Source organism: Apostichopus japonicus, chromosome 21, assembly GCF_037975245.1.
Source record: "Apostichopus japonicus isolate 1M-3 chromosome 21, ASM3797524v1, whole genome shotgun sequence".
In the NCBI taxonomy this organism is placed as follows: Eukaryota; Metazoa; Echinodermata; class Holothuroidea; order Aspidochirotida; family Stichopodidae; genus Apostichopus; species Apostichopus japonicus.
Window position 1 is genome coordinate 14,890,700 of NC_092581.1, and position 26,345 is coordinate 14,917,044.

The 26,345-nt window shown below is 36.1% G+C and overlaps 1 protein-coding gene across 2 annotated transcripts; it reads left to right on the forward strand.

Moving 5' to 3' along the window:
* LOC139962895 (extracellular calcium-sensing receptor-like) lies at window positions 1-24,455 on the forward strand. Of its 2 annotated transcripts, none has more exons than XM_071963283.1 (8): window positions 1-228; window positions 3,376-4,068; window positions 9,409-9,496; window positions 10,022-10,177; window positions 13,331-13,570; window positions 14,583-16,356; window positions 17,292-17,410; window positions 21,923-24,455. In XM_071963283.1, the coding sequence occupies exons 2-8, from the start codon at window positions 3,783-3,785 to the stop codon at window positions 22,026-22,028; spliced, it is 2,769 nt and encodes a 922-aa protein (XP_071819384.1). In that variant the 5' UTR covers window positions 1-228; window positions 3,376-3,782; the 3' UTR covers window positions 22,029-24,455. The 2 variants fall into 2 exon arrangements, with proteins under 2 accessions (XP_071819384.1, XP_071819385.1); XM_071963284.1 differs by lacking the exon at window positions 1-228 and adding an exon at window positions 634-741.
* Window positions 24,456-26,345: the final 1,890 nt, after the last annotated feature.

Sequence of the window (26,345 nt, forward strand, 5' to 3'; positions counted from 1 at the left end):
GAAAACAAACTGAGCATTATGCTGGCCAAGTCGACCATACAGATTGGTTATTTGAGCGGCTTTTTATGTTTTCATATCATTTCCACTCGTAATCTGATCTGTGGAAGGTACTATTCGAGGGAGACTTCTTACCGTTCGATTCCTACTCTTAAACGACCATGCCAGGAAACTTCAGATTGCCGGGTAGCTTTGTACGTGCAAGTATAGGCCTACACTGAAATAATATCGGTAAGTATAATCACACAAAGTTTAGTGGCGATCGATGTATTTTACTCAGACAAGATTCCAGGAAATGCAAACTTAGTTGAATATGCCGGATACATGCAAGTATTGAAATTATATTGGTAAGTATATAATGCATATAAAGTTTAGTATGTATTTTACTCAGACCAGTTTCCAACAAATGCAATCTTTGTTGAGTATGCCGGGTAGATTTGTACACGCAAATATAGGCCTACATTGAAGTTATATTGGTATGTACAGTATATAATGTATATAAAGTTTACTATGTATTTTACTCAGACCAGTTTCCAACAAATGCAAACTTTGTTGAGTATGCCGGGTAGATTTGTACACGCAAATATAGGCCTACATTGAAGTTATATTGGTATGTACAGTATATAAAGTATATAAAGTTTAGTATGTATTTTAATCAGACAAGTTTCCAACAAATGCAATCTTTGTTGAGTATGCCGGGTAGATTTGTACACGCAAATATAGGCCTACATTGAAGTTATATTGGTATGTACAGTATATAATGTATATAAAGTTTAGTATGTATTTTAATCAGACAAGTTTCCAACAAATGCAAACTTTGTTGAGTATGCCGGGTAGATTTGTACATTCAAGTATAAGCCTACACTGAAATTATATCGGTAAGTACATAATGCATATAAAGTTTAGTATGTATTTTAAAGACCTATTCAATTTAATATGGATAAATAACAAATGGAAACACTAAATTATTAATTAAATTGGTTACAAATTCATGAAAACTACACATTTTCTTCAAATGCTTTTCGGTTTTGTTTCAAATAGATTAAATCAGTTACAAAGTATACTCATATTAAATGTCCTCTACATTTCACACAGCGTAGTCATTGCAGTAACTAATTCATATATGACAAACGCTCATGACATCACTTCTCTTCAAACCAGCCATGGAGCACATTAAAAAAAAGCAAACAGTATATGCTTAACTGGTGACCTTTTTCAGTCGTGTTTCTGTGAAAGGACCGTATTTTATCAAATCAATACCGTAGGGTTTTTATTGGGGCATAAGTCAACAACTGGGTTTGTTTAAGCAGATTTAATGGCAATCTATGTATTTAGTAGACTGCCGTAACCACACGTGGATGTTTATTAAAGCTGATGTCGATGATTCAGAAATTAATACATACATATGACATTTATAGTTACAAATAAATATGAACTAAACTTTAGATTGAGAAATTTTAACATTTTGTCTAAATAGGATGCGGAATTACTGAGAGCATAAATATTCTATCAATATTTAATTCTTGATTTCCCCCAAGCGATGAGACCCATGACGCACGGTTACTAAAAAGGAAAGACCAGTACATAAAACACCTAAGCGAAGAATGGAATAGTCCTAACCCACGGTGTTACCGTTATTCCGCGTTACTTGCACGAATTGATTATTCGGACACGAAATCCCTGCACATTTATGAACTTCCTGGTGAATTATAAAAGCGTCTTGGGGTAGTTGAAGGAATTGGATATGATTTACTCACATTGAAGGTATTTTTCAATTGATCTAGTTCAAGCAAACGTGACTGTCAGTTTGTCCAAAAATGATGAATTACTCAAAGCATAAGCTTTACAATATTCTTTGATTTGCGAATTCCCGAAAAGATGTGACCCACGCACGATTATTCACCATTTCTACAGAAATTTCTTGCATCAGTACATAGCTAACTTTTAAGTTAAATCATCAGATTGAGCAAATTTTTGAAATAAGAATTGATTGATGACTCCCGATCGTCGAAACAAGCATGCTAACATGTTAACAACCATATACTCAACATTAATTTTGACGGCAATTTAAAGGTTAATAATTGCTCGAAGCTTTTCAAAAGTATATTTTCCCTCAGGTTTGGTATACCTCCACATATTATATCCAGACATAAATAAAAAACGCTTACCGCAAACAGCTATATATAGTCTACGTTAAATATACCAGAAAGGAAAATGAGTCGAGGATGGTTATTAAGCGCTGGCTAAAATGTTTCAACATGAGTAAATCATTATTTATATATTTGTGGGTGCGCAGAGGATCTTTAACATTTCATTACATATTCAGTTGAGGCAGGACTTTATATCCTGACAAAATGAAAGTTTTAACACGCTGAAAGCCAAATGCCCAAGTCGAGTATATATGTGTATAAATATATTCACCTATTGTTGAATTTCCTTTCTTGAGCGTTACCTGGCAATTGTCGAGATTTTGCACGACAAGGTTTTAATTGTAGTTCCGTTATGACCTGCGAATCATATTTATTAAACCAATCAATCAAATCTTCGTTATGAAAACTATAGCCATAAAGATGTCATCTTCTCAAGAGACAAATTAAATATGGAAGCACAACAATAAACATATCATGTTAGTTAGTCAAGAAATATGAGCTCAACTAAAAGAGTCTGTAAAGGCTTTGAAATCTATAACATGTTTTCGTTTCGAATCGAAGAACGGTAACCGAGAGATGTTACCATTCGACTTTTCTAAATCCGGTGGCGGACTTGAACATCCATTATAATATTGAATCAAACTCATATCAAAGTTACAAATTAAGCCACACGTTATAACCGTTACTCGTTAATACAAGTAATTATGCCTAAACTGGTAATGGAGGAACTAGGCACGAAATGTTTATTTCTTTTTATAAGGGGAGTAGGAAATGAACCGATTAATGCGACAGCACATTCCCTCAAAAAGTTAAGGCCAATATGCAGGCTTCCGTCCATAACCTTCATCTCCAACTAAGACCCCTTTACACCCCCCCCCCCCACCTTCCGCTTCGGACATAATCGCAAAGTGATGGTTGATACACGTGGATATATTACAGTTATATTATACAGTAATACACGTTGACATGTATATTAGGTTACCAATGAACTTGGCGACAGCCGCGTATTCGACACAACTGAAGACCAAGTTATGAACGCCATATAAAGTCAAAACAAATAAGGCGAAGATACACTGCCCCGTCGGACGTTACTTCATGTTCTGCCAGTATTATCTGAGTGTTTGTGTTATGAACAACATTTACTGCAAATTAATGATCTATAGATCGTATGATATCGTGTCATATCGTGTTACATCGTATTACAATTTTTTGTTTTATTGTTTCACAGGAGTGTTAAATACCCATCGCATTGTATCAACCGACAGATGTCTGCTATGTGTGATTCGCAGTTGTTCTTCAAAAGAAAGATACAAAAATATTGCGAAAATATTCGAATTGATTGCTGGAAGTTTTTCTTATAGGAAACACGGGAATGTTATATTTGATAACTCTGGGAAGGAAGCTCGATAGATGACCCATATATGGTAGTTTGTTTTGCATATGCTAACACACATTCCATTCCCCTTGAAAAGCTCATGCGACCAAACCTCCTCTGTTTCGACATTTTCCAAATGTCCTATCTTCAACCAGAAATAAAGATTCCTGATGAAGGACACACCGACACTGATTTTTGGGATCCATTGTTAAGGGCTCTTTTGTATTACATAAAGGTCAGTTAGGAGCTTCAAGGTCGCAATGGCAGTCAGCTATCTAACATTATTCCTCGTAATAACGTCGTTAACATTAATGATCAATTCAAAGGAAGTGACAAACGACGCCCTTGTCGAAGAGGCCACACCTCTTCCAGAATCGTTTCATCGTGTTGGTGATTTTCTTATAGGGGGACTATTTGATATCCACTTTTTCCAAGTTGGGACCGATGGTCCTATAAATCCGTTAAGTCTACAGTGGATGTACGCAATGGTCTTTGCCATAGAAGATATAAACAATAGAACAGACCTGCTGCCTAATGTTACTTTAGGTAAGTTTCTTGAATGTTCATGTAAATTATGAATTTCTATAACGTGTGACGTAAAATGGGATGTAAAGTTTTGAATAAGGCCAATTATTCGATCACTGCAATGTTGTTATCGGTACAATAAAGCAATATTCTTATTCGTGATTGTTGGTGTTTCTTTGGCTTTATATTTATTATTTATTGCATGTCGGGTCTTTGTAAATGTTCTTTAGCATCTTATAAATCATAGTAGCAACTTTGAACTATAATATAGCTATTCATGCATACTAAAGTGACCTTCAGCTATTATATAGCTCTAACAAAAACTAACGTTGTACATCCTGTCGTAACATACATTTGGTTAAATACAGTTTTTTTATTCCTTCAAGGAATCATGCTCTTTCTATTGTCTGATATTTGTAGACAGCAATATCCTCTCTTTGTTTTTTTTTTCAATAGGAACCTCGTGAAATATAATATTATGAATATTTTTTCCCTATATAAGACTCTTTGAACATGAGTAGTTCAATGAAAGAATATCTATTTAAAACAAAAATCGTTAAGTGTTATTCATATAGACACTCCGCGCATCCAACTTTAATCAAAACAAAATCGTTATTAAAATTTTCGTTGACAGTCTTTGCTTGTTATCAATTTGGCTTATTTTGGTCAATTATTAACAGTTGTTAATGTGAAGTACAGTTTATAATATGACTTATCTTTGTTTCTTCAGATGGTTTCTTTAAATGGTCATATAGTTAATGAATCTTTATCATCTACTTGTCTATAGAACGGGCGGTATAATCTATAGAAAGTAGGGAGTGCCAAGCAAAACTAGATCTTTATCAGAGATCTTTTTATTCGAAATAATGAAACATAAACATAAAAAACCTTTTTGTTTTTTTGTTAACTTCATTCAGGGGGGGGGGGGGGGGATTCAGTCGTAGCATTGGGTATGTAAGCACCACAGTATTCCCTGTAGTTTATACTATTGGGTAGGGATGCACCGGATTCAAACTTTTGGATCCGGCCGGAGCCGGATTTTGCCGGATAAAATCCGGCCGGAACCGGATTTTTTCATAACACAAAAGAAAATCCTTAATAACAAGTAGAAGTATGAAACAAGGAGTATTATATTGGTTGATCTTTAGAAACAGTGGGTCAAACCATTGAGAAAATCAAATTAAACATGTTAAACCTGATTTTTCCCTACTTTGAATGTTTTTTATTAATTTTGGGAAATAGTTTACATTGATTTAAGTTAATACCAACACCTTTTTAAGGAATAATTCAGGCCTAATTTTGAAAAAGATCCGGCCAGATTTTGAAAAAGATCCGGCCAGATTTTGAAAAAGATCCGGCCGGAACCGGAACCGGATAATTGCTCACTATCCGGCCGGATAGTCCGGCCGGACCGGATATCCGGTGCATCCCTACTATTGGGTAAACTCTCGTTATAAGCCACACAAATAAATCGTAAGTTCTTTAGGAGGTATTAGGATTTACAAGATTGTGTCATATCTTCAATGAATTGCGTTTGCTTCCATTTATGTCAATGACCTATAGGGAAGAAGCTACATTTGCATTCTCCTGGCTGGCCGACCTCTCCCGCCCGCCACTATACCTCCAAAATAAAAATAAAAGTGAGAAAATGTATAGCTTCAAGCTGATTCAACAAGCAAGATATATATTTACAATGCATTCATGGAATGTAACACTTAATCGCATATGCCTCAATATACCACACACAAAAATCAATAACATTACAGTCATTTAACTGCTTTCATAGAACACCTTCAAAATAAATATTCTTTCTTAATGATTTATCCCAATGAACAATTTTAACTTTAAGTACCATAAATGCTATGCAATATTAAAAAAAAAGAATGACTTAAAAATTTAGTTGTTTTTATGTTTGTAGAGTAAAACTAAACTGCTCTGAGTTCACGTCGTATTCTTATAGGCCGATTTAATGTTTAAGAAATGTCCCTTTAAAGGGTGTGAAGACTCGCGCAAAAAGAAACGTCTCATGCCGGTAATCTGGCCTAGTTTCGAATGAGATGTGGCAGAAGTGTTACACACCACCATCGATCCCAGAAAAAACACACACAGCTTGCCACCATCGGTTATTAGACCAAGGGCGTAGGAACCGGGGGGCTGGGGGCGCCAGCCCCCCCAGTGAAAAATGTGGAGGGGCGGAAGTATCATTCCGCCCCCCCGGTTCGCAAGTCAGAAAACCCCTTTTTCATTTCCAAATGAGAAAAAAATCTCATTTGGAGCACCAAATTGCATCTTAGGCTAGGTGAAAATACAAAATTAAGTTTACAAAATGGAGTGGGTGTTGAAGTGTGCTATATTGCACCAAATTGCATCTGAGGCCACCTGGAAATGCAAAAAAATCCAAAGGGGAGGGGGACACCCCCTCCCCTTAGACCCCTCCCCCAGGCCGGCCATCAGTCTTCAGCCCCCCCCACTCAAAAGTACCTTCCTACGCCACTGTATTAGACACTAGTGTTCAGTCAGTACATACAGCTGCGGTCAATACCCACAGCACAGTGTACACACAATACAGCGATGGACATCTCAGGTCCAGCTAAAGATAACAAGGCATCACGTTTCATTACTGTCTGATTTTGGAGCAGCACGAACAAAACGCTTGCAAGCAACGGAAAGTTAACTTTTTTTCAGATGGCCGCATGCGGTTTGGGGCGAGTCTTCAAAGCCTTTAAGCATATGAGGCTCGTTAATAATAGTGGCTGGACTACTTAGACTAAATTGGGTCATAATGCAGTTAGGTCTTCTCATCAGACGCAACGCATTTTCTATGGCCTATAAAACTATGTTTATAATCCATTACAAATTTGTGGAAGAAAAGGGGGATTGGATGTTTCCAAAGCGTGCCCAGATGCTAATATAAAAGTAGAGAAACATGTTTCTGATGATTAATTAGAATATACATTTAAAAAGAGGATCAACTTTTAGGTCTTCACTGAGGAACAGACCTCGTCATCAATGTATCGTTAAAGGACAATTCCACAGATTTAAGAAGACTTTGAAAGTTTAGCAGCCAAAAACAAAAATATATAAAAAAATTACCATGTGGGTAAATTATTTTCTTTCTTCTTTGCATATGACCTATCAAGACTTAATTTCTGCAGATATCATCCTTTTAAAAGATTGGTTCAGGTGTCTGACATGTCTATCTTGTATGAAAGAGCAAGACAAACAGAATAGTTAAGAAACTACCATGATGATAACATTCTCTGTTAAGGAGATATCACACTTTGAAGATTTCAAAATTTCTTTGCAAATGACTGGTGTAGAAAGACTAACTGTGAGGGTGTGATGCCACATCCTCACTTCCTTAACATGTGTCAATATATTTCAAGAAAAAATAATTTATTTTTGTACTCACAAATTTAAAAAAATATAATCACATATTCTTCAGATGTTAAATCTCAAATACTTCTCTTGACATATATGAGATCTCCTGACGTATCTTTTTGGTTGTAAGTCATAAAATCTTACAAAATATTTTAATAAAATAACAAAGACTTTTCAGGAATGTGAGGATATGACGTCACAGCTAGTCTGATTTCATCAGTTTCTACACAATCAGATAGAGAACTTTAAACTTTGAATATCTCCTAAACGAAAAAAGATATTTGAATAATTTCTTCACTGTTGGGTTTCTTTTAATGTCCTCTTTCATATACGATAAACATTTGTGACACCTGAACTAATCCTTTAACTGGCAAACGTTTTGCCTATAATTTCATTGTAACTGGTGGGAATCTGTGCAATTAAAATAATAAGTTATGTTCTCACGTACTGAGGTTTTTTATGAACCATCATCTAACCCTCCACTATTCCATAGTTCTCTTCTTTCTTTCTTTTTTGGTTGGGGGGGGGGGGGAGGGGGGACTTTTGCAGGATATTTGATTTGATTATTTCGGAAAATATAATGTACGGTACTCCTTGACTTATTTTTAAAGGCTGCGCTTCTAGTTATACTAAAACAAATTGTTCCGTTGAGGAAAGATACTTCAAATGAAAACAATTTAATGCTAGGTTTTTCTGTTTCTTTTTTTTAAAATGATTTAGTGGTCATAATGGACAATTTGATATCTTTATTTCATTATCCTCTGCAATGTATTAGTCTTTTCACGTATAGCATGGTATTAACCGCTGTTTTTCACATTTGAAGAAAAATACGTTGTTTGTCATTTATAAGTGATGCCCTACATTTTCCCTTATGAAATGAACTAACAATTTACAATTCAATAATGAAAAACACGGAGGTGTAGAAACAAGCATGTAATCTTGAAGTCATTTTCTTTGATAAACAGCAATCAACCCAATTCATAGTCTTCCTATTCCAGGGAGTAGGGGGATGTTGATGTTGAGGGGGATCGAAATTTTAAGGAAAAATGTTAAATTTGTATTAATATCTTTCTTTTTTCATTATTTCAAGACAAGATTGTCATATCGTAACTATTAATATATATATATATATATATATATATATATAAATATATATATATATCTATATCTATATATATATATATATATATATATATATATATATATATATATATATAAATATATGTTCAATTTGGCCAAAGTATATGGTAATTGATCTCGACCAAAAAGTTACTTTCTTCATTTGTTGATATAATATATATATATAGGAAGTTGACTTAAATCTTGTCCACAGAGAGTTGCTGTGCACTCAAACACTGCGTTATCATGGATTTTATGGTAAACTGATTGAAACTAGACACTAAAGTATACCCCGTTAATTATCAAGTAGTTAGCGATTTACTGATAAGGTATGTGATGAAAGGTCGGCGGCCTTGATTGCGTTTTGTGGACTGTACTTATCACTGGTTATAGACAATGGTGAAATTTTGCTTTTTGCGAAGAGAAGAGCAAAGTGAAACAGATGTAGGGAAATCGTGTGTATCATAACGGTCAGTACTTAAGGTAATGATGATTCATGGGCAATTTCCCTTTGATATTAATGGAATATCTCCCAAAAGTGGAAATTGTTTTCTTTCCCTTCATATATTAATGTACAGTAGAGCGAAAACTGTTAACAATATATATATATATATATATATATATATATATATATATATATATATAACTATAACTATATATATATATATATATACATATATATATATAGTTATATATATATATATATAGTTATATATATATAAAGATATATATATATAAAGATATATATTTATATTTACTACTATATATATATATATATATATATATATATATATATATATATATATATATATAAAGTAATAAAAACCTGAACATTAATATCCAGTCTCGTTTTCCTTTCAGGCTTTGATATTCATGACACTCGCGGTGATGCGAATATCGCGGTTTCGAATTCGCTAGACTTCATTACTACGGATACTGAATGTGACAGGTAACAAACACAAATATATAGTAATATAGATGGTATAAAAAAAAAAATTAAAAAATCGAACTGATTGTTGTACGTAGACACATACAATGATACAAAGAAACGTCAATTTCAAATACTGTTGATATTGCTTTCAGTTCTATGTTAAGCCTACAGGAAATTACAGTAACTGGTTAATAATTAACAAATTTTAATTAGTAAACCCATTACTACTTATATCATTTCACAGCTTAGTACTTTTACAGTGAAATTGAGATTCATTCATCATACACTTAAGTGCAGGGACTGAAGCAACCTGACAGTCGACTCATATAACTAACTAAATATGATGATGAAATGCAAAATTTAGTCAGCAACACAAAATCGGATCAAACAATGGGGGTAGTCCATTCATGCCATGTCAATATGTTGATATTGTTGTTCATGCTTAAACTCATGTTGACATTGTTGTTCATATATCAAGTAGACATTACATTAGAGTTTGTCTGTCTATAAATGTTTTATACCTTATTTCTTTGGTACCTGAAGTTCTTTGCCAGACCCAACACGGTCATCTGCCATTGCTGTTATTGGCCCACGGACTAATAATGCAGCCGTCGACACAGCCAACTTCTTTAATCTATTCAAAGTGCCGCAAGTTAGTTATGCTGCAACGTCATCAATTCTAAGCCAAGCACAATATGAGTAAGTATCACTACTGGATTCTTGTCATTCCTTCTGGGTGATATTTATTTTGTTCTCTGTCGGGGGAGGGGGGGTGGGTGAAAAGTGTTGGTGTGGGCCTTGGCTTTCTCCTGTTTTTCATATAATATTCGCTTTCATACAGTATCCCAAACAAACGAACAAACATGTACGGAATTCTATACCGGTGACAATTTGCCGTAAATATTTTCAGCAAAAACACATTAAAAACTGAAGTTACATATCCTTAAATTCTTCAGTTCTTTCTATAATCTCCCAAAAAGTTTGTACCCTTCTAACGCTTATACAATACATTATTTTTCTTACCTTCACCTTTCTACACTTTCACGTTCTTGTCATATATTGATGACTAAATTATAACATTGTTTAGTGTTCCCAAGAATTATGTTTCAAGAAGGGTGAACACAAAGCATTCAGTTCATTTCCTTTTTCAGACTTAATCGATATAAACAACTGAAGCATACACTGGTAATTTTACACCCCATCAAACCATCAGTTTCGTCATGTCGTGCAATATATTGCAAAATGTTTTGAGCCATGTGACGGAATTTGATGTAAAATTTAGTGTGTGTTTATTCTCTAAAAGTTATATTACCAATTAATATGTTAATTCCAACTTAACGTACGGTTGTATTATCTCAAACACGCAATGCTTCTTGAAGAAAACGCCTGATTAAACAGAGTCTTTTCGTGAAATATAGACTAATAATCATGAGTCAAACATCAAACAGACTCCAGTATTTTAACATCAAATGCCAAATGCATTATCAGGGGATTTCGATCCGTATATACGCCAGTGATATCCCCAGGCTAAAGATAGACTACGTTTTAGCTAGGTCTTAAAGTAAGTATCAGGCTTATTGAAAACCCGGTAATGGGCTTTGCCATTCATTAACTATCAACGTTCAAATTAAAACAAAATGGCTACTTGACCTTTGCTTTTTGCAGGTTAATTATAAGATATTCTATCGTCCGATTCAGGAAAAAGTTATTTCTAACTCTTTCGTTTTCAAAGCATAAGGGAAGACTTAGTATTAGGTAAATGTGAAAATTATGAACATTTACTACTGTGCAGGTAGTTAACACTCCAAATATGATTAGACGACATCAACTGAAGAAATAAAATAATATCATCAATTTAATTATTGTTAATATTCATGTATGTTTAATTACATTTCCCTCTCGGTTTTCCCCCTCTTTTTCATATTTGCATGATACAATTAGGCAGTGCCTTCTCTTAATGAAATTTTCAGTATTTGATCATGTCAAAAGTGCCAATATGTCTAACATGATGCAAAACCAGTCTCTACCAAAGGAAATAAATATAATGATCTAAAATGCATCAAGGTAAACATTCAAATCATTCAATATTTAGACTCGCTCAAGTCCTTACGATGACGTCAGATATAAAATAAATGTAAAATTATTTGTAACTCGGCATTCTTTATTGAATCATCGATCACAACCACAACTAAATTGTTTTATCTTACATTTGAGCTATGAAAGGAACACTTTATGAAAATAGCAAAATAAATGTGAAAATTAAATGTTCATATTATATCACAAGAACAACTGTACAAAATTGAATTTCCAATACTATAATGACTTCTTAATACATTGCCAATTGAAATCTCCATATATTTAGATATATATATATATATAAATAAATAAATAAATAAATATATATATATATATATATATATATATAGATATAAACATATATATATATATATATATATATACATACATACATACAAATATGCATAAATAACATACCGTGCCACAGTATTGAAGTCAATATCAATCTATGGGAACATCTTTTACAGGGCTAGTGTTGTAACCTTGGTACAGTAATTAAGCAATCTTTATGATTTCTGCTACGATGAGATGATCATGCTTGTTTGACTTATAGGAGCATTTCAGACTTACATTTTTACAGCGAAAGCTAAGTTTTAACCCTGACTTTAGGAACAGAATCGTGAGGAAAATTTGTTTTATCTGAAGGGATACTCCTGAGGCAGACAATGTAAAAATTAAATTGAAGAGAGGAAAGTTTCACACAATGTTCATTGAAGAGAGGAATGTTCCACACACTGTTCATTGAAAAATTCCATCTAAATATGTTATAACTAAACCTAAATATGTTCGCTTGAATGACACTTTGTTATAGCTTCCCTTATTTTAGGAGGTTGGTTACCGTAGGTGATTCGTTATGTCATTATGATATATATTTGGAAGCTATATCTACGCTATTACAATTGTTTTATTGATTTGTCATTAACCTTGAGATATTTAGAGTGTTTGATTAACTGTCAATATTCTGTAGCTAAAATTTCATCACAAGTCATCACATCACAATAAAAGTGAGTTACATATACATATAACAAGTCATTTTGGAGAGTGATAGTTCTGCACTACTGCACGGTCCGGTCACTGGTTCATATTGGACAAATATATTTACATTTCACTTTTGTGTTTGTAAATTTTTAAGGACAAATGGGAGGTAACGTTTCAAAGTTCCAAACTGTTAAACTTTTCAGATTCGAAAATCGACAATATCACTTTCTTTGTATTAAGTTTGCAGGTGATTTGCTAATAATTCGTCTTCACATTATAGTTTATGCAACTCTGTCACGATTTCCCAAAGAACTACTCATACATTTAGCTGATAAAATATTCCCTACGTTTGAAGGAACTGCTTAAATATTAATGGTGTAATCCCTTTCAGCTAACTTAAAATTGCTCTCTTTTGTAACTAGTAATGTCTCATTTAGTAAATTGTATAAAGGGAGATGACAAAAATGAAACTGAGAACAGTGTTTGTTACTTAACTCCATCGAAACATAGCACCAAGAGCGATGAAAGTATCTCGTATAAGGTTAGAATAGAACTTATACAATAGCACTACATTCAACTCGTGGTACACCAAATTCTCGGCATGAAACGGTTAACAACACGCACAATGATTTCAACCACATCTCTCATTTAGAGTGATATCCACCTTTAGATGAATGTTGCAAGATTTGGTCAAAGTAACACAAGGTTAAAATCCAACATAAAACGCAACTTTAAATGTAGATGCGACTGACAAGGAGCTTCTACTGTTATTTTTTTCTGTTTTCCCTTTTCTTCCAGATACTTTCTAAGGACAGTATCATCTGTTGAGAATCAGATCGATGCCCTACTAAGCGTCATCATGCACCATAATTGGACCACTGTCATTCTACTATATACAGATGATTTTGCTTTTGGAAGGGACACCAGACAAATATTCACGGAAAAATCTATAGAGTTGGAAATCTGTATCGCTTTAGCTCGACAGTTTCGCATTGACAGCACCCCGGACGAATTATCGGATATTGGCAGAGAAATCAAGTACAAAATTTGAACATTTTCAAAATAGCGTCCTCTGCTGCATGTTTGCATACATAATTACCATAGGAGTCATAAAATCAGCAATTTGGAAATCCGATGTTTCTTATCTTTCTGTCAATAAAATGATTGTTATAGGAAAGATGCTCATAAATTCCAAGAATAAACAATTAATCTCCTAATTTCCCGCATGGGTGTACCTTATAGGGGTGAAACCGAGTTAACGGTTTCATTTAATGTAGGTCTATGCCCCTGTGGTGAGTAAGTGTCACCATTGGTCACCAGAGGTCTTGACAGGCGAAGGAGGCGGAAGAGGATAAATATTGGTAGGGTGGGAATAAGAACTTGGAAAGGCAGTGGGATATGTATCTTTGGTTTGAGGGCGATCCTCTGTGCATTTCGTACTTTGTGATTAAGTATTCCAATGTTTTTCAACAAAGGATACTTTGTTATATTACAAGATTGGATAGACATGCACTTTTCCTTAGAAAAGGGGGAAACTTGTAAGTAATGAAAATCATCTGGTTGATATTCTACGCTTACCCTATATTGGATCAAATATCTGAAACCGAATATATAGTTATTCTAATGTAAAGTGCCTTCTGTTCTGTTAGACAGTATTATTGTTCATTTTCAATAACGGACTCATGACCGTACTAGCCTCATTTTATTAACCCATGCCCCTTTCCCCTGTCTCACACTTTTTTCAACCGTCACTCTCAATCCCTCGATCGTTCCCAAGATTGAACTGGGCACGTGCCGATCCATTCATCAATAATTTCATATTTCAATGATGTAAAGCTTTTGACGAGCATCTGCGGATTACATCCATGATCATAAGGTCCTTGAAACCAGAATAAAACCATTAACGTAAAGAGAAAGGTTGCTGTTCGTAAAAGTTTTGCTTCTTCTGTTCTTCACTTCACTGTATTTATGTTTGTATACCATAGTCCTAATTATTTTGTGGAAAATAGACTCAAACTAAAATATTATTTTCATGTGATCCTCTCTGCAGGAAATTCGAAAACATTCGTGTCATTGTCGCCATTGCCGAGGAATCACCGATGCTTGTGTTACTCTCACAATTTAAGCGAGACAGACTCTACGGTTACGTCTGGCTAGGAACGGATTCGTGGACTGTATCTACACAGTTGATTAACCCAGATTACTATCCGGTAGTGAAAGGAATGTTGGCAATTGTACCTCATACAGAACAAGATGATGATTTCCACGAATACATTCATGATGTGCGTGTTCAGAAATCTGGACTAAGAGTGGAAGATCCCTTTCTCGCCGAGTATTGGGAGAAGCAACTTAATTGTACGTTTGCCATGACCTCTGGGCTTGCCGATGTTAGACAATGTGACAACGAAGAGGAACTGCCTTCGTCGGATCCGTTCTTTGAATATGTACCTGTTGGTAGCATTTTCGATGCCGTGGAAACGATCGCTCTAGCTTTGCATGACATATTGAACTGTACTTCCACATATTGTAGTAAAGAGTACACTACCTCAGAGAGTCATCTTCTCTTGAAAGCAATGAATAGATCCTCATTTAGAGGTCACAGTGGAAACGTAATTGCATTCACAACGTATGGCGACCTGGCGACCAGTTCGTGGTACGACATCAAGAATTTAATTCCATCATATCAAAATGCGACGTTCAATGGGCAATGGACTACCGTCTCAGAATGGAAACATGAGGAGTTGGCAATGTTTGCGCCTACTATCTGGTCAACTATCGACGAGGTGGGAAGGACCGATGAAGCACCACGGTCGTTCTGTTCGAGCCAGTGTTCTCCCGGGGAACGTCTTACTAACCAGGATACAAACTCATGCTGCTGGAATTGCACAAAATGTGGAGGAAACTCTTACAGCCAGACAGAGAACTCCGATGAATGTACGCAATGTGCTAACAATCAATCAGCAAACGCCCCAAAAACCGGGTGTGACGATTTTACAAACTATTTCCTTGAAATAAATTCACTGACAGGTATTTTAGTCGTGGTGTCCGCTATCATCGGTTTAGTCATTAGTTTAATAATATTCTTCATATTGATAGTGAAAAAGGTCAATGGGTCATTTTCAAGATACGGCGAAGCCATTTTTATCGCAAGTTTATCATGTTTTCTGACGCCACTTTTATGTTTTATAAGACCAACGACTTGGAGTTGTTCCTTAGTTGCAATCATTCAACCACTACCGGTAACCATACTTTTAACTCTCTTAATGATTGCATCATATTCCATGTATGATACAAGGAAAAATATGACAGGGAAGACATTCCTCTGGTTGGGCGTAACAATTGCATTACAAATGGTAATTGTGACCATATGGATAGTCACTGGGGGTCCTGAACCTCAAGAGACCATTGTCCGTCCAGAGGGGTTAGTATACGTTAAGTGTGCTTCTTCCGGCGAATTACCTGGCTACTTCATGGTTCTTGTATATCAGATAATATTGGATATTGCCGGAACCGTGTTTTCATATTCGCTGCGTATGGATAAAGCAAATTTTTACGAGGGAAAATTTATTTTTTCTACGTTCGTGGTTCACGTCATGTTTTGGAGTGCTGTTTCTGTGACGTATCTCATTTTACCGCCAGATAAACACGCCAGAACGGTACTACTTTCACAATGTCTGACAGTTTCTGGGTATATCTTTGTCAGCAGCCTTTTTGTGCCGAAACTTTACGCGTTGAAATATAAACCCCAAATGCTCAGACAGTGTACTCTGTCAAGGCAACGGCAGCAATGGAAATTTAAAAGGAAGCACGTAAAAAGTAGAAAGGTAAGTTATATGTGTGTGAAAATGATGTAGGCTATCGTTGCTAGAGACAGAAAAGAAGAGTCGCTGTTAAAACAATCAAAACAGGATATGTTTGTAAAGATTCCCAAAAATACAACTGTCAGCTTGATCTTTCCTGATAACACGTCCGTAGCTTTCCTTTTACGACTATATATGGTTCATTTCAATAACCTGAAAACGTATTGCTTTAGAATGATACTGCTAATTGTAATATCTGTCAACATTTGAGAGAGGTATCAAGTTGCTCACACTTGAATTTCTTTAACCGATTGATGGATCGGTGAAGGCTTAACCGTTCGAATAAATTAAAATAATTATACAGTTCATTTGATGATAATTGTATTCTTTATACCCGGTTATGTAGCATATCACCCGATACACATAGAGAACACAGTTACTAATGTAAATCTTAAAGTTTTGTACCACATTAAAAACTGGATCATGCTCTAAATCGGTAGCATGTGCTATTAGGATTACAGTAAGAACTGAGGGTATGTGTAATTCCAACAAATCCAGTTGTTTGGGATTTGTTGGAATTACAAATATCCTCAGTTCTTACTGTAAACCTAATAGCACATGCTACCGATTTATCAGATTTGTCAGCACAATCCAGTATATACTGTGGTACAAAACTTTAAGATTTGTAGTATAGTTACAGTAATCTGTGTGAATCGACTGAGCTTACATTGAACTACTATTGAACAGGTCTACTCTTCCGAATCAATGCGAGAGGTCTTTTGGGGGGAAGTAATCCGAATGATCAATGTCTTGCCAATACACTATAGATCAGTTGAGTTTTGCACCAACGATGCTCTATAGGTGAAACGTCTGCATTCCTCTTGAATGCTTCCTTGTGAGACAAAGACTAATATATACAAATGTTTGTAGTCTATCATGGTTTATCTTGTTTGCAACAGGTTTCAAACCGGCGGAATATTTACTTACGTGGATGCAGACAAGTCATTCGTACTCTCAAAACGGAGACCTTGTTCATCGGCAGCAACATCAGAAGTTTAACAGAATCGTTTCATCGTCGGTAAATGTGTATATTTTCATTGACATTAACAGGGGTAGGTCCAGGGCTTTTATAAAAGAACAGTGTGTTCCTGTGAATCTTGAAGCCGACTTAGATGAATGGGGGGGGAGGGGGTCTGGTGTCCTCCCGTAGAATAAGTAAGACTATGGACGTCCGATCTGAGTCATATTTATACTTTAAAAAAGGGTTATAATTTGGTCTAAATGCAAGGTTTGTTCATAACTACAATTGATTGTTGGTACAGGGGCGTATCCAGGGGGGCGCAACAGGCGCGCCCCCCTATTGGCCGTCACCAAAAAAAAAAAAGTTTAGCAAAAAAAAATAAAAAAATTGATGACGACCTTTAAGTGAGATGTCGGTGATCGCTCAACCCCCCCCCCCCCCCGTATGCTTTATTTTTTGTTTGCCGAAAAAAAGGTTCTGGCGAAGTTCGGCGGCATAATAGTTTTAGAAACATAGATGGTAATTGTGTTTGTATTATCACTATAAACACTAAGTGACATGCCAGCCATACTAAATTGTGCATTTTGTGTCCATATTTACTGGAAATGTTGCTTATTATTAAGGTCGAAAAATCGATCACATATGGCCATGGGCGGCGATCCTGGGGGGAATGGGGGATATATCCCCCCATGAAAATGGGTGGGGGGGATGTAATACACCATATCCCCCCCCCCCCCACCAAATGCCAGGGATAAGAATATTTTCATGCCTACATTTATGCATCATCGTTAATGTACGGCTCTTTTTTAGCTTCATTTCTCGCCTACCATAAACGCAGTGCGATCTTTTCAAATAAAGCGTCTTTATAAAGCAAGAATAGTTGACTATAGGCTTCATTGGCCCTATAACATGCAAAATGTATTATTGCGCCCACGGTATTGATATAGTACATATATGCACCCTCATAGTATTCATATAGGCTCTATAGTAGGCCTACACACGTACATGTTCCCTCGAACAGCTGAGAATCTCATGTTACCAGGGTAATGCTTAATACACGTTTCACCTGGATGCCCTAGCAATCGGTACCTAGGAATGTAACTATGTGTAATTGTGTATTGCATGTGTATAGGCCTATAATAGCCTGCATGAGGCCATTTTCTTCATCGAATAATATAAAAGAGCTCTCGAACATTCTAACGTTGCGCCTGAAACAAGATTGACAGGGGCAATTTTCCCAAAATAACACCCGAAATTAAAAAAAAGGTATTTTGGATCCTGATTATGAGATATTTCGGACATGACATCCCTATTTTAAAGTTGGGTATATGCCGCTTGGAAACCTCGGGAAGTGCCGTTTCCGGCCATCTAGAGGGTTTGTTAATCCCAAAATTTTCTTGTACGCTTCGCGCCAACCCATGGTGGCGCTACGCTTAGATAGTCAACAAGGTCATATCCCCCCCCCCCCCACTCGGAAGTACGGATCGCCGCCCATGCATATGGCACCATTTTGCATTTCAGCCCTTTTTCGAAAGCAAAAATTGTCCACCCCCTCCCCTTATAGACCCATCCCCCAGGACGGCGATCATTCATGCCTGACGCCCCCCTATTGGAAAATCCTGGATACGCCCCTGGTTGGTATGAGGTTGGAAGGGAAGGGTGGGGGGGGGTTATTACAAAATCAGTTTCAAGTCTCAATATGCTGTTGAAGTATCATAGACACAACATGTTAGAAGAAAAGAGTTAAGTCTACGTTGACCAAATAAGGAAGTATTTTGGTTACCATGTATAAAGAATTAATAGCACATTGGATTACACCCCACCCTAAAAAAAAATGTGTTGCAGCTCTCTCTACACTGTTGAAGTAATTAGTACAAGCTCCTATCAAAATAACGTTTTCTCCATAATTTACTATTTCCAATACATACAATGGAAAGAGAAATAGAACGCATCCATTTCTTAGTATTGGTGATTAAACTATACGGACGAAGATAGTACAATACATTTTAATTTATTATTTTTTTACAACTGAAAAATATGACAAGATGCCAATATCACGTCAATCAAATACGGAGAAGCACTAAGCCTTCGATCTGTATTAACTCTATTGGCACTTCTATTGACATGGAAACTGGTGATGTACATTCAGCTGATATGATTGTTGATGACCATGAAACTACCACGTATAGGATAAAATATATGAATACGAAAGAAAGCGTGGAACTAGTGAATTATGAGACAATTACCACATACTAATAAATTTAGAAACGCAAATACATAAAATTTGAAAGGGAAGTTGAAAACAAAGAAAGGTTTAACGTTTCATTATGTGTATATATATGTGTGTGTCTGTGTGTATGAGTCTATACAGTATGTAAGTGTGTATACCGTATGTATGCGTATATGCCGTATGTGTGTTTATGCCGTACGCTATGGTTTAAGCAGCACCATGTTGAACTCGGTAGTATATTTGGTTAAAGGATGACTTGGGGCAGACTGGTAGTCTTGATATATCATAATCTGAGAAAGCGAACATTCTGAGGAATGACTTTTCTATAGCTTTTCCAATTCCACGATATTCACCTTTAAAATATGCTATACATCCCAGAAAGGCTCCTTTAAGGTTAACTTGGTGATGGTCTCGGCTTCTCAGTGGAAGAAGAAATGTTCATGTTAATCCATCGTTATATAAATGCCTAATAACTCTAGAAAAAGATGTTGTTAACTTCATGAAAACAACCCAGCGCCTTTTGATGACATTCAGCTCATTTGTCCTTTTTCAATCAATCAATTTGTTATGCATTGTAAAAAAATGTCATTTGAGCCCAGAAAAGTATCATCCTTCCTTTTAAGTTTTGTGTTGCATCTGACGAAATGACCTAATGCTCTCCGTGTTAGACAAGTGATTCAGCCACTTTCACCGATGGGCATCATTATCAGTTGCATTTGGCTGACCCGAAAATTTATGAATTGGTTTGCCCACAGTGCAGGGGTGAACCTTCAATGTGTGTAAAAATTACCCACATGTCCGACACTACAAATTACAAAAGGTCATTCCAAGTAGTACATATAACAACTCCCTTGGCGTTCTCCAATAACATAAACATCTAGGCCTATACAGCATTCCACAGTCATTCTACTATGATTGAGCGGAAACAGTATCTTTTACTGTCTGAGCCCCCACACTCGCCCCCCCCCCCCACACACACACACAAAGGTACAACCCTTAATCAGACGGAATCAGAAGTTGGAAAAATAGAGGGCGTCTGACATTAATTGTTTGGCTGGATTCATTGTGTAGCCCCTTTAAAAGGTAACTTCTCTGCTAGCAGTATTTTCTAACAGTCCACATCATATTAAAACTAATGTTCCGCCTACAGGCATCCTTCAAGTTCGTCCATTCGATGGGGATAATCGCCTATTTAATCAAAATTGAACTCGTTGATAAAACAATGAATTTGTAAAAATAAAACTTGAAATAACTAAGATCGAAAGAAAATTTCCCATGGCGTTAAAGTAACAGGGACTATAGATTGGTTTGTTAAGTCAGGAACATGTTAGTGACATAGATATTTGCTCAGGTTGTAAGTTATATTGACAAAAGTTTAATGACTGCTTAATCCATTTTGAATTTTTAACAGACAGTGTCTGTAAATTCCATAGTCAATACACTTAACTCGTATGAAATCAGCTCAAACTGATGACTATCGCACAACAACGCTTCGAATTGTCCTCTTATTTAATTATTTACGCCTCTTATCGACTTGTAATAGCGTCTTCGTGCACTTTCCGGGTTTCTGGAATTGGTAACGATAATTTGTTTTTTTGTTACAATGTGAAAGGTGGATGGGGGGGGGGCATGTATCTCATATTCATACGTCACCCTTTTCTTTCAAAACCTAACTGGTGCAAAATTTCTCAATTTGAATTGAAAACTTTCTGTCGACTGATACTAGAAAATCCTCTGTGGAAACTGCGAAAACACAACGAATCAATGAAGCATATAATACTAGATACAAAAAACCAAACTAGTCAAGTCTGAATCTATAGAGACATCTAGCTCCCTCAGTTTTTCTTCTTATTGTTCATCTTCTTTTTATTCATACTTAGTAAAGATTCCTAAATCCTATTGGTCCATTCAGGTCAGCTGACCGTGGTTAATCCTGTGAGTAACGCACGGTAAAATAACGGGGCATCACTTTAATAAATCTTTGGTTATATGTAACCAAAAATGTGTTTTTTTTTTTTTTTTTCCCACACAAATGGTAGTGTATGAATGAATGGGGTTAATCAACGGTCTAGCGTGCGTTACTCACATGATTAATGCACGATCGGGGGATAATGCAAGCGATGCACGAGGGCGGAGCCCGAGTGCATCCAGCGATAGCATTAACACCTTATTTATTTGCTTTATCTTTATTCTTCTCGCTTTGTTTTTTCCATTGTTCTCTTGCCCTTAATAGTACACTATGAAACGGTTTATTACTAGCAATATTTAAAAGATATCTGTGTATTTAATATCAAACAAATTACTAACATGCCGTGTACTTTTTACACTCTTTTTTTCAGATACGAGCAAAGGTTTTGGACAGAAGTTCTCACATTCAGTAGACTCTACGATTTAAAGATTGATATCATGGTGAAGTCACCAAATATCGGAGGAACTCAACTTTGAAGCAACATTTAACTTGTGTAAGAAAATAGATCGTCAAAATGCATTGTGTATGTAGAATATTTTACTGTGCGGATATGAAAGTTTCCCTTTCGGTAAAACGAAATTTTGCGTCACCTATATCGGAACGATATATTTATAGTTGTCAAATAAACAAACAAACATTCACTAAACAGAGTTGCTGGCACACGCTTAACTTATATTGTTTGTCGAGAATGGAAGATGATCCCTATGGAAATCCGAACTGCTACGTGTGCAGCCTAAGTTTTAATTATTAGTCTGTCTGTTGGTTTGTTTAATTTCTGAGCATCGGTCGAATGAATCTCTAATAATTATAATGGTTAACTTTAGATTATCTGTGCTTTAATTAGGTATAGAGAAATGTTCAGCCACACGGCTGGAAAATAAACTCTGAAGTCTTTCCCTGGAGTGACTGATACTGCATTAGAAATTGACTCTCTAAATTTCTTCCATTTTGTCGTTGAGTAGTTGAATGATTCGTTATTGTCTTTTCATATTGTGTATTCTCCTGATATTAAATCCGTGATTCTGGTCAGTTATTGTAAGCGAGATAGCGAGAATGAATCTATATCACGTGTGGCGGTATTCGACTTCCCCGTGTGTTCACATGCGTATACGTTTTACCATCTGGTAACGATCTGTTTGTAATATCCGCAACTGATCGCGTACGGATAATCATAAGTACACAGATATCTCTTATAACCCTTTACGCTGTGTTTGATGTGAACACAGTGTAACAAATATTTGCAATACATCACATTTAAAGCAGATGGTTGTGGATATCATCACCTGAATTATGTCGTGAAACATTTTCACAAGAGATTCTGTAAATATTATAATAATGGATGAACAGGCTCACAGGAGAGGATCCTATCCGTCAATGTGTCTCAATAGACGACCCACTGGTCAAATCCAGCTTGCAAAAGATTTCAATCCGGCCGTTGAAACACGTACGCTCTACCGTTATACAAACCCTTTCGACTTGAACATTTACTGACTTACCCTTGACATTGTATATCTAGGTATAATATGTATTAGTATAAACGTTTGATTATTTATCTGGCTCTTTGCTCCAAATATTTTCTGCTTTGACCTTGTTATAAACTTAAAGAAGAACCCAAGTTTATAATTTCTTTTGAAGCTCAAAAGAGATATATTTCTCATGGTGTTCTTAGGCAATAACTTAAATAGTAATGACTAAGTTATGTTTATGTGATTATATATAAACAGATAATTGTACCATAATGTTGAACTTTGATATAAAGGCTTACCGGATCCTGCAGCTGTATAGAATACCCTGTTACCGTGTTTCGTATTTTATTGAGTATTTTAAGTACCATGTACTTCGATCTCTGATTGGTGGAAAGTGCAGTTTGCCTGACTCTAGAGATCAAACGCGACGCTAACCAACTCGAAATCATTTGTGATTCCTAAAGCCGGATCTCGAAAGAGATACTTTGAACAGACTTTATGTTTATGAAATGGAGGTAAACGACAAAGGCAAATGAATATATATATATATAATTGAAATTGTAGTGATTTGGAAAATCCAGAACTGTGAAAACACTTGCAGCCTCCACCGGGATGCGAACCCGGGCCTCCCGCCTTATATGCGGACACCTATACAAACAACAAATAATAGACCTAAAGTATGCTCTCCCTTTGGTAGGGACTGACTATTGAGCTGGTAAATAGTCAGTAAAACCAACACAAATATCAACTTCATTATATGGGAAACCACTACAAACAATTAACACAAAATCCAACTAGAGTAACCCAGCTAGAGTAAACTTATATTAATTCATAGAGCACGCATCGCATAGTCGGACACTTTCCAGAACTAGATTGAATCTCTCTGTCATCATACAGAATATTATATACCCTCTCTTTAATATTAGTTACGGTAAACTTCACACGGCATTAATAGATAAGTGTTTCTGCTCTAAAAGATCTGTTTGGGGGGTTTATGAATAATGGAAAATTGTCTTGATTAATGTAAAGAAATGGAGTTCCTGAGTTTCAAAATAATGATGAACAGTTTACAGGCTTAAACGATATAACTATGAAAACTTCTTGAGCAAAAATCGTTTAGATTTCACTTAAATTTATTCCTTTTTGTCTTGAAAGCGATAAGTGTCAATAGAGTCATCCGTTTCATTTATTAAATGTACTATTATTTTGATGGGAGTTGCAGCTATTGCCGTGATACCCAATGCTTATTAGAGTGATTAGGATAATCTTGATCATATAGGTGTCCGTAGACTTGTGAACGTCATGTAAGTTAACGTAAACATAAACTTAAATGTCGAAAAAGAACCCGCAGGATGCGAAGAGGATCGGTGAAATCGACAACCGATTCACACGGAGATTACAGTAACTACTGTAACTTCTGTAAATCTTAAATGTTATACCATGGTAAAAACTGGATCGTGCTGATAAATATGATAAATCGGTAGCATGTGCTATTATGATTACAGTAAGAACTGAGGATATGTGTAATCCCCAAAAATGCATCTGTGCATTTGTTGGGTTACACATATCCCCAGTTCAGATTACAGTAAGAACTTCTTACTGTAATCCTAATAGCACATGCTACTGATTTATAGCACGATCCAGCTTTTACTTTGGTACAAACTTTAAGATTTACAGTAGTGACCGTGTTCTCGTGTGTATCGGGTGAAATCGACCAGACGCGTGCTAGGTGGCGTGTTTGAATCCTTGCCTATGGTCGGACAGTCTAATTACTCGTTGTGAGCGAGCCTCTGTCTACTGCATACGCGGCCTCATGACGCGCTATTCGCCTTATATTTAAGGTACGGATGCATTTAAGAGACATAATATTTTCTATTAAAATAGATGAGTTTTTAACTAGCGCCATCTTTTTTATCATGACGTTTCAATATTATCTTCTTCCGTAGGTTGGCCGCTTAGCTTAATTGAAGGCATTTAATATATTGTTAGCCAAGCTAAAGAAATAAGCCTGTCACGGGGATGCACAGGGGTCTCCATGATCCTTTTTAAATTACATTAATCGACATAGATACGCTTGTGAAATAACATACACTAGGGAACAACCCAACCTCAACCCCCCCCCCCCCGGCCCCGAACCCAGAAAAGAGAGACATTATTGTCGTTCAATATTTAATAGTTCAAACTTTATAGCCTGCTGTACGATTAAGGACTTTTCTAGTTATTCATAGAATGGCGTAACACTGATATTCCTGTATAACTTCTTTCACAATAGTTTAATTTGAACAGCGAAACACTCTGTCTATCATTTTAATCAATTGGCATAGGATGTTTTCAATTTTGCTAACTGTGCAGTCGACCTGTTGTTGCGAACTTTAAAGATCTAACCTTCGTATTTGACAGAATGTTACAAAGCTCTGTCTGTAATTGTATTACAGCTGCAAGTCAATAGGCTTACAGTCTCAATGAACAATGAATGTAGATGCTGCTACTGGTATGTAACTTGGCCCAGTGGCGTAGCCAGAGGGGGGCCAGGGGGCAACGCCCCCCCCCCCCCAATCTGCTTTGTGCTACATTCTTGCCCCCCCCCCCCAATGAAATCCAGTGATGTATTCAAAATACTTCTTTTTACATTTTTCTAATCACAAGTATTCATACCTCAGGTCTCATGTTCATATTATAAGGTCAGAACTTGGTAATCAGACCGAGATATTACACATTTTAGGCCTTCATCATACCCACATACGGAGACCGTTGATCATTGTCGTCCTAAAGAATAAGCGCCGATAATTTTGCCGGTTGTATAACCATTACAAACTAGCGCTAGCAACCCATGTGCATTTTCAGCGACCAATGATGCCACTTTGTGCAGACAAAGTGCCCATAATTACATATATTTCTTGGTAATTCCTACCATCAACAATCACGCGGTTGCCCCCTTAAGAAAAATCTTGCCCCCCTAACAATAGAATGCTGGCAACGCCACTGACTTGGCCCAGCTTATGGCCAACACGTAATGAACTCGAAACCCATTATATAGTTAGACTGGTATTGAATTGCCTGCCATCTTTATAGCTAAAGCTGGTGGTTGATGTTTACGACAAGGATGAAAAAATCCATCTCCTGTCATATTTTTGTATAGTGTTCAGATGTGTAGGATCGGAGATTTTCGCTATGAGTGCTCCATAACTCACACTGAAAATTCTATACGTTAAAATGGCTTTCAATATCAATATTCATTCTAATGTTGGATATATGAAAGGAAGGCAACCAACTTGCGCATATACTTAGTTCTTCTTCTTAAAGGTACTACGCGTTCGATTCCATTCA

What these genes read in the sequence shown, in the direction of transcription:
- LOC139962895 (XM_071963283.1), top strand. Translation starts at nt 3,783, where the DNA reads ATGGCAGTCAGCTATCTAACATTATTCCTCGTAATAACGTCGTTAACA. An exon ending in GCTGCCTAATGTTACTTTAG is followed by an intron (nt 4,069 to 9,408) that starts GTAAGTTTCTTG and finishes TTTTCCTTTCAG; the next exon opens with GCTTTGATATTCATGACACT. An exon ending in ACAGAATCGTTTCATCGTCG is followed by an intron (nt 17,411 to 21,922) that starts GTAAATGTGTAT and finishes TCTTTTTTTCAG; the next exon opens with ATACGAGCAAAGGTTTTGGA.